Genomic DNA, 15877 nt, shown 5'->3' with positions numbered 1-15877 from the left:
GAAAAGGACTCCAAAGCGAACTGGCAAAAATCCGCTGAGTCCATTATATAAATGCTCTTTTAATAATAGCTTGGCTAGCGGTAAATGGTGTCGCATTCGCTCTCCCTTTCGCACTCAGCTTCTCTCCTTTTCTCGAGTATTTGCATTCTGCATAATGTGCATAATGTGACCCAGTGTAATTTAGATAAGCAGATAAGCCCAGGCCCAGAGTAAACTAATTAGGACTACACGGTGACCATATGCGTTTATGGTTTTTGCCCTGTTATTTTCCTGCCCGCCGGCCGTCAATCAATCAATCAATGTAGATCAATTAGTGCCATTAATTCGACATTAATCATGAAAAAAAGCTGCAAAACATTCGTCTTCTTCCTCATTCTAGTTTTATTTGGGGTTAATTAAATTTTACTATAATTAAAAGAGAGTCGCTTTTCACGGATTCCCTGAATAAATATTTAAGTATTTGCTACATGCTCATTTTTAAAGTGCATCCTGTTGGCTCACCCTTCCGCTTTGCTGGATGCACAGCGAAAATTTGTTCATAAACTGGTCAGGAGTTCGGTGATATCTTATTTTGAAACTAGTGTATAAAAAATGATAGTTGAACAAATTGTAGGTATTACATTTAGAATTTGTTGGACTTGTCTTTAAAATGTGGATATAAGGGGCGTTACCCATAGGTGCATACATGCGCACAGAATAAAAATTTCCTTGATTTTGGGAAAAATTACACAAATTATGTATGGAAGGCTCAAATTTAAGGCAATTATTCATAAAATTAAGGCATATTTTCCTAAAATAAACACTTGAAAAGGGAATGCCATAGAGCCAAAGGATCCACGAGATAGGATATTTTCATAATTCCATAATTACTTTACTCTGATAGAGATACTAAGCCACATAAAAATACAATTTCTATAATAATTTATAATATTTTTGTCTGACTTTTAAAGTGAATTTCTTACAAATTAAGGGGCCCCATCTTAAAGCACTAAATGCACATACTATTTTAGTGGCAATTATAACGCTTTCATCTGAGTGTAAATCAAATATGTTCGCTTTTTTCCATCTCCATCGCCCATCTCTTTCTCCTGGTCCTTTTGGTCTGGCCTTTTGCATAAGTAAATACGCGCAATTCACAAACACGTGACGCTCGTTTTTTTCCGCCCGCCCATCCACCCACTGACCCAACTGGGGGTTCCCCTGTTGGCCAGGGTGAATGAATGAATGAATGACTGGGCGAGTGAGTGAGTGAGTGAGTGACTGACTGGCAGAGTGAGTGACTGTGAGAGTGAGTGAATGATGGCTGGTGACCAGTTCATGGTTCAATGACAAGCAACTTTCAGTTTGCGTGTGCTCCTCCTCTGCACTTTGTTTTGTTCTCTTCTGTTTCGTTTTGTTTTGTTCTGTGTGTGCTAACTGACTGCACCTCCCCCCCTTATCCACAGCCCCCCTTCCCTCCCGTCCCTTTGCCAACGGCTATTTGTCTGCGGTTTGGCACTCCCCCACCGAAACGTTCAACCAAACCGCCGCCCCATTCACCTGACTGCCTTTTTTCGCTCCTGTCCTGCTTTCTGGCGGGACAATCGTTTAATTATGTACAACATTTGGGCTGGCCGAAAGGAGCTTATGTACTGGGTTCGGATTGGGCCACAGGACAATTACTGATTTTGCGACACAATTCGGAGAGAAGTTCTCGGCACACATTAAACGACACATTAAATCGTTTGGCTTAATATTAGGATTTCCCAATTTGTTTTTCCTCAAAAGAAGAAGTCAACATTTTGCATGACAAAACTATATTTTTTATTTGGAATTCCATTGTATGTTTCTATGATTCATTTTTTAAAATAGTAATTCATACTTCTCTTTTTTGTGCACAATTATGTATGTTTATGTATATTAATGATAAAATTTGGCTATAGCTCCTATAAATCACTTTTAGATGTAGTTTCAAAACTTTTAACTATAATAAGCAAAAATCGTAAATTAAAATTTAAGATTAAAAGAGTGTTAATATAATAGAACAAACGTTGAATGTCGTACAACAAAAGTTTACTATTATGTTCGCTCTTAATCTCTTATTCCGTCTTTAAAATTAATCCTTAAAAACAGTAGCAAAAATATTCTAACAAAGTGTAAAAAGTTTTGAGTTGATATTTTGTCTTATCAAAACGTTGGTTTTGCAATGCTACATAACAAATTAAAACTCTTAAAAGACGAACTTAAAACACACACTCAATTGCTTTCTCAAATTCAATAGTATAATTTATAAGTACCTTAAATGCTACATTTATTAGTGATAATTAATTTTCAAAGTTTAAAGCCTCTTAAGTGACCAAAATAAACACCCACATCAAGTTGACTTTTCGCACTTGTTCAATAATGCCGGCAATTACACAACTCTCGATTACATTTGAGGCAGCAATTAAATCTAATCTGAATCGTATTTATGGATAATATTGACTCACAATGGGCCGCATTGATGTAGTTTCCCCCGTTCCGCACCGACATTTTCAAATTACGATTGTGATATAAGTTGAGCACGCCAAGTTTGAAACATCAACACTAATTCGTTGATTGTTAGCTTAGCTTTTTAAGCTTTCTAATTATCGGAAATAATTTTATTGGAATTGGTTCATATCAACATAACACTACCGATTTATGGCATTTGCCTGGAGCTCCTCGTGTAACAAAACATTTGCATAATGAGTTGGCCCTTTTTATGAGCCCTATAACCTTTGCCACTTGCCACGTGACGCAAAAGTGTGTAAAGCAATAAAGGTCGAGTTTTTCCGGGAACGGGAAGGGGAACGGGAAAAGGAAAACGGAAAAGCGGAGGCGACTTTCACCCGCAGACAAAGTTAATTGAAAATGGCTAAGGTTCAGCAAACGAATTCCTCATGACTCCTCCAGCAGCTTTGGCATTTTATTTGCCAGGCATATTTGATTTCGGGCTCCTTTTCATATCAGGTGTCAAAGGCTTTTCAGGAAGGCGGCATCGTATCCTGGGGAACTTTTTAGCATTTCCATGTCAAAGCACTGCTGGAGAAGCTATTGAGAGCCGTTTCGTCAGCTGCAGACATTGCATCAGTTTCCCCTTAACTGCATCTTCGAGTGCCGCAATCTGGGGAGCCAAAAAGGATTCGAAAGGATTCGAAAGGATTCGAAAGGAGCAGGAGCAGGAGCATCCTGGTAGGTCGCAGTTCTCTGCGGCCGACACGTGAAACCATCATCAATCTGGGAGCACTGGCAACGACAGTTTTAACGACTTCTTGCGGATTACTTCAAACAAAATAACCACTTTGTAGTAGGAATTTTATGTTGGCCCAGTTGGTGTTGATGGCTTTGCTTCTGCAACGGCTACTGCCACGGAGAATCCGCTGCATTTGGCCAAAGTTTTGCTGCGTGCCGCAAAGTTCACCCTTCCTGCGGTATCCGGTATCCGGAATCCTCTGCCACCTCTGTCCTCCTCCCATGACGAAATATCCGCAGTGCAAATTGCCGGACTCCCACAAAAGCAACAGACGCTGGAGGCGATAGAATAAATATTTATTGATACTGCAGCCACGTGGCATAATTTGCCTTTAACCAGATATGCAGTAATTTTGGCCAAGCCACCCACTTTACCTTCTCACTTCTTAGGTTGGTTACTTGGGTGCCATGCACAAGCGTTTGTGCGTTGCCAAAAACGATTTGAGGCTCTATAATTCAATTTTGCACATGGAGATCTTGTAAAAATGTCTGATAGAGGAAAATTAATTGAAATACAACTTTCCTTTGGGCAACGTTATGTGTTCAATAAAAAACAAGTTGTTAATATTCTTCAAACTGAATTTTACTTTGGGCAACTTTATGTTTTCGAAAAGAAGATATAAGCTAACTAAATTAAAAAAAATTTAATAGCTTGAATTAAATTTACATGTAAGCCGGTAACTGTTAATAAAGATTACTGAAATAAATTTAAGCCTGTGTGATTATTTTAACCAACATTTTGTGTTACTATTAATTGTACATTTTTAAAAAATGTTTATCAAACTTGAAGATAATTGAGAACATTATCCGAGTTGCAGTTTTTTAATGAAAACCCATCAAGCGATTATTTACTTCAACATAAATGTTTACTAGATGTAATTAAAAAAAAATGTAGTCTCTAAACAGTAGTAAGGTACCCACAAGTCCACAAACTAAGTGTTTGAAAGCTTTTTTTAAAGAAATCAATTACCAAACCACTTTTGAATGTTCAAATGAATGAATATAGCTTTTTATATTTACTATTCACAGCATCTGCTTTTAAATTAATAAAGATAAAGCATTTAAGCGAAAATGCCCTCCTCTCAGCCTTGTTGACCAGGGCCTTCAGACCGGCGGTGACCTCGAGGCCCACCTCGGTGATTTGGTTGGAGGGCAGGAAGAAGCCAAAGGTGCCCTTGTCACGCAGCTCCACGGTGCAGGTAAAGGGGATCTTCTTCACGCCGTAGGCCCAATCCTTGGCAGCTCCAGAGACGACATCTGCGGGGGGTATATCAACTGTGTTAGCAAAGGATTACAATCATCTTAATAGTCCCTGGAAAACTCACAGTTAAGCAGACCACTAGCACCGTAGGTGAAAGCAGAACCATAGACATCAGCAGCGGCATCCGAGAAGGCGGCGGCAATTCGCTTCATTTGCTCGTAGTTGGGAGGGAACTCGGTGTTGGAATGGCCATAGGGCAGCAGCACATACTGTCCATAGGCGTGGTAGGCCATGTACGAGCGAATATAACCATCCTCAAAGGAACTGACGAAGTTCTGGAGCGAAACGATCTCCACCTCGGTGTTGGGCTCCTCACCGCCAAACCAATGGTCGCAGGGCTCGTCGATGTTCCACCCGGCACCTCCCCAGTGGTAGTCAAAGTTCCGGTTCATATCGATGCCATAGCAGTCCCCCGTATCGTTCCTATATCCATTGGGGCGTCGGTTCTTGCGCCACAAACGCTCCACTTCGTGGGTGTACACAAAACCATCCGGATTCACCATGGGCACCACAATCCAATCGTACTCCTCGCTCAGACGCTGCATTTCCGGATCCTCGGAGTTGATCAACTGGTTCAGCAGGAAGGTGACAGTGGCCGACGATATCCACTCCATGGCATGGATGTTGCCCTCCAGGAAGATGGCCTTGTTGCCCGGACGCTTCGACAATCTTACGCTCTTGATTTCGCGACCCTCGTACGACTTGCCAATCACTCGGCAATCCAGAAAATCTTCGTGAGCAGCACACTCCTGATCAACCCAATCGTAAATGGTGTCCAGAGTGTGATACGTCTCCCATTCCATTTGGGAATCGTCGCCCACAGAGGCGTCATCTATCAATCTGAATGAAAAAGGTTTTTACCTAGCTTCAAGATTAGGTTCTTAGGCTTGAAATTCAGAACTCACTTTTGCAGATCCTCCACAATCACATCGTAAACAATCTCCAGGAATCTCATGGTCTTCTCGAAAACTCTGTGGAACAGCGGACCCACAATAACATTGTATTTGTGGCCGGGAGCACCCAGGTCGTTGAGGAAGTGCACCTTAGAAAGGGTATATAATGTATCAACTTAACAAAGAAAACAGCAATATATACTTACAGAGATGTGCTCGTGAATCTTCTTAAGCTCTTCCATCTGCAATTTCGTTTCAATGGTCAGCTGGTAGATCCTGAAATTGTCGTACCGCACCGCCATGCGACCAGGAGCGGACTTGGCCGCCACCATAGCAACCAGTGCGATCAGGAGGATAGGTAGTTTCATTTTACTGGCTTAGCTGTTCTGAACGTTGCAGCCTTCACTGTGAGGTGACGGATCCCAGCCAGGGTTTTTATTAGCTGCAGGAGTGGCCACTCCACTGGGGCGTTATCTAGGGCGGATAGGGAGCTGCAATCAGTCATCTGGCGTGTGTCTCCTCCGATCTTATCGCCCATCCAACCTACCACAAAGTAAGCGCTGTCATCCGACGGAAACGTGGGTAGCAAAGCTTCCTGCACAGAGATAAAAATTTATATTTTATTAAAATAAAAAAAAAAAAAACAATAACAGAACTAGTGCTCCGATTATGATTCTTACAATTTTAGTACCACTCAAAATCAGTTCGATTTCACCCTTAAAATAAATAAAATAAAAGTCTATAAGTAATCAATGTTTGAGAACAATCTTTTAATCTTGTTTAGAATATATTTCCTTAAAGTTCCACTAAAACGTATCTCTCCCAGTTTCATACTTGTGTAAGAATTTGATATACCTCTTCCATTAATTCCTGTTCTAACTATTTGACATTGACAAAACGAAACCTTTGGTAAATAATATTTGGACAAAATTAAAAATGTTATTTTTTTCGGTGCATTAAAACCAACAATGTCAGCCGAGTCAGATTTATAAATGAATGCAACAAGTGCTGGGGCACTCGCCCTATCAGCCAAGTTCAATTAATTGAATACTCGTACATTCGTCTGCTCGTCAAGAACCACTTCGAGAAGCATTTTTAGAATGCACTAGCAATCTGAAGATCCACATCTTCAAGTGCGCAGAGTTTCCTTCGTCAAACAATTAATTCTGAAACTAGTGCATTCATTCAGCCAAATTTACTATGCAAGCAAATAATTTTTGCTGATAGCATAATAAATTAAATACCTTTTACGCAGAAGACTGGCATTTTCTGGTCTAATAATATTATAAGATAAAACCTCAATTAAAATATATATATATTAATTTTCGATTTAATTTTTGAACGATTTTTTCCAATTTTAATACAAAATACATGTAAAGTTGTTTAGTTAACCCATTTCTGTGGTTTGTACCAAAAATATTTTTTTTAATTTTTTTAATTTTTTTATGTCGGAGATTTACTTAATTTAATTTGTTAATTTGTTTGTTAATTTGTTAAGACTATAATCATATCATAAATTCTATCTAGGCTAAAGAAAATGTCAAAAAATCGTCTCCAAATATAAACGAACATTTAAACGCAAACTCTTAGAAAATTTTGCCTCATACCCTAAGAGGTATGCCTTTTCTAAATAAGATTTCTAGGACCAAAGATATGGCCTTACAAGTGCTGGATTTGGGTCACTTTTCTGCAAATACATTTGTTTTTTAATTTGGAAATCATCAATTCGTCAAGAGAATTTGAACGCTGGTTCTCAGAAAACTACGCTAGAAAAGTTTAGATGTGTGCTTTTACACTGTATGTAGATGTATGCTTTTTACACTTTAAGGGTTACAGAATCGGAATACAAGTTTTGGGCCTACAGGTTTTACAAAATAATAATATCAAAGATTCATTCAAATTAAATGTAACGTACTTTGCCGACCAGCGTTGCCAGAAGATCGACTTACCAGAACTTGAGTGGAATCGTTAACAGCGTTAGAGATGGATAAACATCGATAATCTCTTCCAGACATCGATAGCACCGATATTTTGAAAACATCGATAACAACTAGTTATCATCCGGTTTTGTTCACCTCTAGCGCGCCGCCATATTTCTTTTCTTTGTTTCCGGTAAGTGTGTGTAATCCGCGTTTTTCCATTAAAATTAACATTTATAAAAATATAACTTAATTCCTGGTATGGCTTATGTAAAATATCATATTTTTGAATAAAATCTACCGGGGTAGTCAAGTATTGTTGACTAAAACGACCTATAGAGGGGGTAAAAGCCTACTTGAAAAATCGATGAAAAACGACCCCCACCTGAGATTTTCCGCCGCCCTTTTGAGCCGGCACCAGATGATTTTCCCAAGCTTAATTAAAACGATTTGCGATAAAATTACCTAACCAACTGTTGCCCACTTGTTGCCCTGCAGATAAAGATGCCCGAACTGACCGAAATCAAGAACGAGGCTGCGCCCTCCACCTCCGCGGAGGCGAAACCCGAGGATGTGCGCGTCGAGGACGACGGCAGCGATAGCGACTCGGATGGCGGTATGCCCGGTCTGGAGGAGGCTGGAGCGGCCACCACCCAGCTGGGAGGCGGTGCCACCGGCCTGCCCATTGACCTGGTGTCTAAGGCCAAGCAGTCGCGCGGCGAGAAGAAGGCCAGGAAGATCATGCTGAAGCTGGGCCTCAAGCAGATCCAGGGCGTCAACCGGGTGACGATCAGGAAGTCGAAGAACATCCTGTTCGTGATCAACAACCCCGATGTGTACAAGAATCCGCACAGCGACACCTACATCGTGTTCGGCGAGGCCAAGATCGAGGATCTGTCGCAGCAGGCCCAGGTGGCTGCCGCCGAGAAGTTCAAGGCCCCGGAGGCGGCTGGTGCTGCCGACAGCGTTGGAGCCACCACATCTGTGGCCCCAATTGCCGAGGAGGACGAAGAGGAGGTGGATGACACCGGCGTGGACGAAAAGGACATTGAGCTGGTCATCACGCAGGCCAACACGACGAGGGCGAAGGCCATCAAGGCACTGAAGAACAACAGCAACGACATAGTCAACGCCATCATGGAGCTGACCATGCTCTAGAGCAGGCTCCAGCTGTTGCTGAACTCCTCATTTTGTTGTTTACCCGCCTTTCGATACACTACTACTGACCCAAATGTTGTGCATGCCCCACGTGGGGGCAGCATGTTCACCAGTCGAACATTTAATTTTATTTCAAATGATTATTGAATCAAATAAAAGTGGAATTCTTTCAGATACGATTTAGTGTATTTTTCCGACTAGCTTTGGGTTAACGCTATGGGACGTCTTAAAATGCCATAGCCTACCAAATTCGATTAAGTATAGTAGACTGAGGTTCCGGGTTAAGTACTTTGAGATTATGGGACTGGCACATAAGGGGTTGCTAAGGGGATTATCTACTAAGTTCAGGTTGCATCCAATTTTAGGACACGGGCCTGGCTTCGCGACGACAAACGTATATCGGCCGGACTCTGCATCCAGGGCTCGCCGTCCGCCTGCATGGGCACCGTTTCCTTGACTTGTAGCTAAAAGAGATCGCTGATTAAAAGATGCGATTCAGTTTGGATACGAACAGTTCCCATACCCTTATTTGCTTGGCTTGGCCAATCCGAACTGGCTTGCTAATATTGCACTGCAGCTGGGCAATGTGAAAGGAGGAAACAATGCCAAACACCTCCATCATGCCATCCGAGATGGAGTTCACGATGCGCACCTCGCCATTGGAGTTGCTCAGCTCGCACAGTTTGCAGCCCGCTCCCCAGGAGTCAATGTTTAGGAACACCAGGGCCTGAAGTTCAGGCAGTTGCACTGGCTTGTTGTCCAGGTACAGGGTCAGCTTCTCCTCGATGTGTTCGCAGCCAGGTTGCATCACCTGCTGCGTTCCAAAGGTGAAGTAGAGAAGCTGTAAGTACAGGGGGTTATTTAAGATTAAGACGGTTATACTATCTCGTGCCTTACCTTATTGAATATCCTACTGCTGAGCAGATAGAACCGAGATTCTCGCGTCCTGTGAAAGTTGTAAGTGATGAACGCATCCACACCCACACTGAAGTAGTTGTACACGTGAATCGTCTTCGTGGGATGCCTCTGGATGGGCAGTCGGTAGTGCAGCTTCTCTATCTGCAGGTCGTATCGGTCGAGATTCACGGAGCGGGCGCGCCGAATACTCCTCAGGATCTCCACAGGATCGAGCACCGAGGGCGGCTCCGCTCCCCAGCCTAGAACTCGCGACAAATCGTTGCCGGTGCCCAGCGGCATGATGGCCACCGACGGCTGGGGTTTGATGTTCAACGCGTAGATGGTGTTGAGCACCCAACCGATGGTGCCATCGCCGCCGGCCACTAGTATGCGACACGGGCGAGGACTGGCCTTGGCGGCCCACTGTAGGGCGTCCTGTGGACCGCGGGAGCCCAGTTCCATCACCTGCAGTGGGTGCAGGTAGCCACGCAGCAGGGAAAGCACATTGGCGCCCGTACTGCTGCCCGACTTGGTGTTGGCGATCACAATCAACGGCTCCCAATTCTCAATGTCCGGCGGCGTGATGCTGGCCAAATGCAAGCGCATCGAATCCCTAGTTCGAGCGGCCACAAAGCTGTAGGGCGGGAAGATCATGTCCTTGAACTCGCCAAAGTCACAGGTGCTCTTGGAGTCGACACGCGAGTAGCAATCGTTGTGATAGCACCGCTGGCACCAGGCACACCGCCACCCATACAATCCCGGATCGGTGCTGACATGGTGATCCACCTCCTCGCCACAGTCCGCGCAATGGACGCCCATGGGCAGGTTGCCGTGGACCCACAAATGCCGCACGGAGGACTCGTTGCGCAACCATTTATCCTTGCAGCGGTACTCCCTGTCCGCCCTTCGCTGGCAAAGAGGCGTGGCATGGGTGCACAGGCCGCAGCAGTCGCAGAAGAGTCCTGCGGAGGGGGTCAGCAGGATCTCGCAGACGTTGCAGAAGCAGGCCTGTGAAGTAAGTATGTAAACACAGGAAAACCTCAACAAGTGAATCAACTCACCTGCTCGATGACTTTTATTGATTTCCAACTGTGACGTGTTTTAAAAGTGCTCACAAAGTCCTCAGCGAGCAGGCTGCGGCAGAAGGCGAACAGGACACCCAGGGCCAGCAGGGAGCCAATCAGAGCCTCCACGCTCAGCTCGATGGTGGCTATGTCCATGGTCCACGAACAGATTGGCCAATTACGCTAAATTTTCAGGTAATTTGACATTTTCACAATTCGTTTGTTTTTGCACCGTCGACATTCCACCAGTGTGACCACACCGACAAAGACATAAAATAACTTGGGCTTTCTGATTTAATGGTCACCCCTACTTGTTTTTGACGTTTTCCCACACTGCTTGTCAACCTCAGAAATCAGCTGTGAATTTGGCGTGTGGAAAAAGTTTGCCTGTGGAAAATCAGAAGTTCAAAACGAAAATCTCGCCAACATGAAGGTCATCTACAACACCCTGTTCAAGCGCACCTCCACCTACGCCGTGGCCATCATCGCGTCGGCCTTCTTCTTCGAGCGCGCCATCGATGTCACCTCGACTACGCTTTTCGAGAGCGTCAACAAAGGCGTAAGTACCAACCGCTTATGTAAGAGGAGATTCCTGGCCAAATATTGACTTTTCTCCCGTTTGCAGAAACTCTGGAAGGACATCAAGGGCAAATACGAATAAATCATAATGATTTGTTGTAATTAGCAATAATAATCAACGTTTATTCTAAACGAAACGAAAAGTAAACAGGGTTTCTCTGGGTTATTTAACCGATTTTGGGGGTGCTGTATGTGCTAAGGATTCTTCGGATATCTCCCACGGCTTTTCGTGTCGCTGGGCATCCCAAGGCTGTGTGTTGGCCAGACGGGCGGGCTCCTTGAAGGACACACCATTATCCTGGAGGGTTTGGAGCAGCTTCTGCAGCTTGCTACCAGGCACCGCCTCCGCATTGCAGGTCATTTCAGTGATTCCCGACTGCAGGCAACGATGGGCCAGCACTCTGCCAAGGTTTACAAACGCCGCAGTATCGTTGGTCTTGTAGAGTTGCTGTTTTATGGCCCATTCCGAGGTGCTGGCACTTAGAATTGTTCCGTTTTGGAAGTGCTTCACATCGGCGCTGACATACCGACCACTGGTATTGATCTCTAGTGTGTGCCAGTAGGATCGACCTGGTTTCTCCAGATGATAGCCACCCGGCTTGTAGGCAATGCGCAATCTCTCCAGATTCCTGGGATTCCGGTTGATCACATATGCAGTGCTATTTTGCGGCGTGCTCAGCTCCTTGATTTTGTGCAGGACGCGGGCGGAGGTGAGGGGTCGGGCACTGCGAGACATATTTGCACTTAAAACCCTAAATAAATACACTTTTAATTGATATTTAAGAGGGGATTACAAAACCACAAAACCATACCAAAATATCCAGAAATCAAGTGTTGGATAGCGTCTGTCTAAGGCAGTGCTGCAAAATGCGAACTCTCAGTTCGAGGTGAATGGCAACGCCGAACAGCTGATTCAATCTTGTTTTCCTTTAAATTTCTAGTTTCTTTAGATTCTTTTGGCCCTGAGCACTTTCACCGCCTCCCCCAGAAACGACGACCCCCTTCAGACATGCGCCAAGTGGATCCGGCGTCCCCTGCCCGTACGCCCATGAGTTTGCTGCTGAGGTGAAGAAGTGGCGGTTGGGTGAAGCAAGCAGTGCGCGTCCCAAATTGCAAAGTGTATTATATTCTTTTCGGCCCACGAAAGTCGGTTATGTAAAGCGCGTAAAGCGCGCCAGCTAACTGCCCACATATCGTACTCAAAATAGTTAACAACTTTTCGTCATGTTGATGGTCGTGTGTTCCAGTTTAAGGCGTCCCGGGCACGTGGGCGCCGCATCCACCATGCGGAACCTTAATTGGATCCTTGGCGGAGGATATAGACCGCCGATCCAGGCATTGGCACGGGTGAGCTAGATTAGTCCAATTAGCCATTAAATGATTTACCCAATACAAATAAACAAAATCAGGCCATCGCTTTCTCTTGTCTTTCACCTCGTTCCAAAACACACCACGTCCGCACGCAACCTTTGGCGCGAAACTTTAAATGGATTCGAACAGTTGAAAACGGGTTATATCACTGTATATAATAAATTACATTTAAATCAGAAACAATAAAATGTTTAACAAATAACCGAACATTAATTAATTTACGAAATAACATTTTTAAAATTTTAAATGTACAAAACGCTTTACTCTTACAAAAACATATATAAACAAGTCATAGGCTTTCGAGTGTCCGAACTATTATTTTTATTTTATCACAGGTTATATTACGGCAAGTTTTAAATTTATATTTTAATTTTTAGAATATATAATATAATAATATTTAACAAACATCAAATTGTTTACTTTTTGTTTACTTAGAAGACAATGAAAATGTTTTTATCACTGTAATCCAAGTTAACCAACTGATAAGGGTACTTTCACAATCGCGACCTCTCTTTCTATCGAAACTCACCACCGTGCGCCTAAAATCCAACTCACCACCGTTGGCGCCCAAATTCAAAAGCTTATCTTGTCAAGTCAAAGCAACGTGATCATTATTCACGGAAGCGCTTGGCTAAGCACTTTTGCTAACTGATAAAGATAGTTTCGCAATCTAGTCAGCCACTTGACTGTTGCGCACTCCCCCGGCGCCGTCTCTTTCGCTCCTTTTCTCTTTGTCTCTCTTTGTTTGGGGGCAACCGCCCTCGTTTTATGCGTGCTATACGTGATTGTTGCACTTGCCGATTTGAGTCAAGACGAAATTCAGTTACGCTCGAAAGTTCCCGCCGTCCGGATGCGAAAGATTCTCAGGTGCCTAATGTAATATCTCGCGAACTGAGTGAAGGTCGCCTTGGATCTCTGACGACGTGAGTTTTTCCTGCACTATTCGCGCCACAATGCGCTTTTCCGTTGCACATTTCCAATGCGCATGCTGCTAACCTGTGGCACAAAGGCGGCGTTTCTGGGTGGGGTGGGGGGGCGGTGGATTATCCTAAATCTGACAACAGAAATACTCAAATATAAATCAAAATGTGTAACCCAGAATGGCATCTGGGCGGACAAAAAACACAAAAGGAATTTATTCTTGGGGCCGATAAGATTAAAGACTATCCATGGTTAGCACCGGGATGTGTTCTGTGTATTAATTGTGACCGTCGGTAATCCAATTTCCGTTCTTATCTGGAACCCTCAGCACTACGTCCAAGCTCCGGAGGCCCGGCCAGTGGCCGATGAGCGGTTTTCGGCCAGCCATCAGGATCGGAAGGATATCGCCACGCAGACCGTGCGGAGCAGCAAGCCCAAGGACCTGTTGCCTCCGTCGTCACCATCGCCGTCGCCCACGCCAACGCCCACGCCTCCCCTGCCGCCCCCGATGTCCGACCGGAACACTGATCCCGCCCTGGATGTGGGCCCCGGCGTGGCGGTGCCCTACAACATTGACTGGATATTCCCCAGACTAGGAACCCCACGCGCTTTTGGTACGTGGCCAGCCAGTTTGTCATCTCCGCCGTCGGAATCTTCAGCAAAATTGTGCTGAGTGAGTATCTATCCGGCAGAGCCGACCTTACCCAAAATCTGGCCCAAAGGCACGTTTATTTTTGGCCAAGAGAAGCATGCGCTCGGAGAGCTAATGGCCCTGACCGTGACTGCCAATGCGAATCTCTCGATTGGTAAACGATGTGTGTGCGAATGCTGGCGATCTCGCCACGTCATCGAGGTCAAACGTGTGCCGTGTTAATTGGTGCCTCTGCACAATTATGCAAATGCTGATCTCTCACCTCTCTATTTGCGTACTGCAGTGTTCCTGAACAAAACCCGCGTCTACAACAAGGAACGATTGATCCAGCTGATTAACAAGAGGCCGCAGGGCGTTCCGCTGGTCACCGTGTCCAATCACTACTCCTGCTTCGACGATCCCGGATTGTGGGGCATCCTGCCTCTGAGTCTTGTGTGCAACACCTACAAAATCCGCTGGTCGATGGCCGCCCACGACATCTGCTTCACCAACAAGCGGCACTCGCTCTTCTTCATGTTTGGTGAGTCTGGGGACCGTAATCATTACAAATAAAAGAAAAATAAAAAATTATTATTTTTAATACAAAAAAAAAAAAAACCTTAAAAATAATACATTTACAGAGAGAGTTAAAATGTTTCTCAGATATTTTAATTTAAAAATCTTTGAGGAAATGGATAGATTGACTTTTTTTTATATGTCGATTATTTTATTTTTTATTAAAAAAACACAATAATAAGTTATTTGCAGTCCCTAAAAAATACAGTTTTAAAAGGTTTAAAAAAAAAAAACTTTGTATTTTGTATTTATATCTTACCTACTTTGATTTAATTAATTTTATTATATCTCCCTAACAATAAAGCCTTAGGCTTTTCTCAAGATTTATGTGCCATTACCATTTTACCATTTTTAAGTTACAATAACGGAAATAAATTTTTCTCTTAAACACTATTAAAACAAATAGATAAAAATAAATAATATTTAATGTCGTGATTTAGATAATGTTTGAATAGAGTTGGCTAAATTTCTAACTATAAAATAGATAAAATTAAAAGTTTTTAGTTTTTTAGAAATTGCTTATAGTTTAACATCATTTCCTTTCTATTCACAGGCAAGTGCATACCTGTTGTGCGTGGCATCGGTGTCTACCAGGAGGCCATCAACCTGTGCATCGAGAAGGCCGCTCTGGGCCACTGGATCCACGTGTTTCCCGAGGGCAAGGTCAACATGGAGAAGGAGGAGCTGCGGCTTAAGTGGGGCGTGGGTAGGATCATCTACGAATCGCCCAAGGTCCCCATCATTCTGCCCATGTGGCACGAGGGCATGGACGACCTGCTGCCCAACGTGGAGCCCTATGTGATACAGCGGCACAAGAATGTCACCGTCAATGTGGGTCAGCCCTTGGACCTCAACGACTTTGTGCTGGACCTGAAGAAGCGGCAAGTGCCGGAGCCCACAGCGCGGAAGCTAATCACAGACAAAATTCAGGAAGCCTTTCGGGTGAGCTGGACTTAAACATATTTTCCGAATCGGAATAATAATAAATTGAAATTTATTATTACAGGGCTTGCGGGCGGAGACCGAGAAATTGCATAGAGAACGCGACTAGCAAATCACCATGGAATAGTCTTGCGGCAGATATTTGTAATAATATTTATTTGTATAGTATTAAGCCTAAAATGAACCCTCGAAAGCCTTTGCAGTCCAGTTTATTATAATTCTATTTCCGTGTATTATGGTTATTCATCAGGATGTAGCTTGCCGGCGAGGCAATTTAAGCGAGTCAGTGTGCATTATTAGTGTAAATATACAATTGAAATTACTCCAAGCGGAGGGAATAAAATGGCTGATAAAATAAAAAATGTATCTTGAATTTTATTTTATAAATAGATTTTAAAAGGGGCCATCAAATA

General features: G+C 43.7%; 6 protein-coding genes across 6 annotated transcripts; 3 read left to right on the top strand and 3 right to left on the bottom strand.

Moving 5' to 3' along the window:
• Positions 1-4230: 4230 nt before the first annotated feature.
• Positions 4231-5829, bottom strand: LOC128254539 (zinc carboxypeptidase). The gene is made up of 4 exons (XM_052983666.1): positions 5613-5829; positions 5419-5555; positions 4578-5353; positions 4231-4509 (listed from the first exon to the last, which is right to left on the bottom strand). The coding sequence occupies exons 1-4, from the start codon at positions 5772-5774 to the stop codon at positions 4241-4243; spliced, it is 1344 nt and encodes a 447-aa protein (XP_052839626.1). The 5' UTR covers positions 5775-5829; the 3' UTR covers positions 4231-4240.
• A 1671-nt stretch (positions 5830-7500) lies between these two features.
• On the top strand, positions 7501-8659 carry LOC128254541 (nascent polypeptide-associated complex subunit alpha). Its single transcript, XM_052983668.1, has 2 exons — positions 7501-7584; positions 7824-8659. The coding sequence occupies exon 2, from the start codon at positions 7830-7832 to the stop codon at positions 8481-8483; it is 654 nt and encodes a 217-aa protein (XP_052839628.1). The 5' UTR covers positions 7501-7584; positions 7824-7829; the 3' UTR covers positions 8484-8659.
• Positions 8648-10723, bottom strand: LOC128254538 (diacylglycerol kinase epsilon). The gene is made up of 4 exons (XM_052983664.1): positions 10442-10723; positions 9381-10388; positions 9007-9324; positions 8648-8947 (listed from the first exon to the last, which is right to left on the bottom strand). The coding sequence occupies exons 1-4, from the start codon at positions 10598-10600 to the stop codon at positions 8828-8830; spliced, it is 1605 nt and encodes a 534-aa protein (XP_052839624.1). The 5' UTR covers positions 10601-10723; the 3' UTR covers positions 8648-8827.
• On the top strand, positions 10527-11171 carry LOC128254543 (cytochrome b-c1 complex subunit 9). Its single transcript, XM_052983670.1, has 3 exons — positions 10527-10639; positions 10795-11003; positions 11070-11171. The coding sequence occupies exons 2-3, from the start codon at positions 10872-10874 to the stop codon at positions 11103-11105; spliced, it is 168 nt and encodes a 55-aa protein (XP_052839630.1). The 5' UTR covers positions 10527-10639; positions 10795-10871; the 3' UTR covers positions 11106-11171.
• Positions 11116-11969, bottom strand: LOC128254542 (39S ribosomal protein L18, mitochondrial). Its single transcript, XM_052983669.1, has 2 exons — positions 11836-11969; positions 11116-11775 (listed from the first exon to the last, which is right to left on the bottom strand). Exon 2 carries the CDS (start codon positions 11757-11759, stop codon positions 11187-11189), a length of 573 nt encoding a protein of 190 aa, XP_052839629.1. The 5' UTR covers positions 11760-11775; positions 11836-11969; the 3' UTR covers positions 11116-11186.
• On the top strand, positions 11962-15842 carry LOC128254540 (tafazzin). The gene is given in 6 exon segments (XM_052983667.1): positions 11962-12370; positions 13644-13905; positions 13908-13988; positions 14251-14487; positions 15076-15464; positions 15529-15842. Coding segments are annotated over 6 exon segments (1137 nt in total). The 5' UTR covers positions 11962-12247; the 3' UTR covers positions 15574-15842.
• Positions 15843-15877: the final 35 nt, after the last annotated feature.

This window comes from Drosophila gunungcola (genome assembly GCF_025200985.1).
Source record: "Drosophila gunungcola strain Sukarami chromosome 2R unlocalized genomic scaffold, Dgunungcola_SK_2 000006F, whole genome shotgun sequence".
Lineage (NCBI taxonomy): Eukaryota > Metazoa > Arthropoda > Insecta > Diptera > Drosophilidae > Drosophila > Drosophila gunungcola.
Note: the sequence above shows the minus strand (reverse complement) of the source record. Positions and strands in the feature narration are given on the sequence as shown.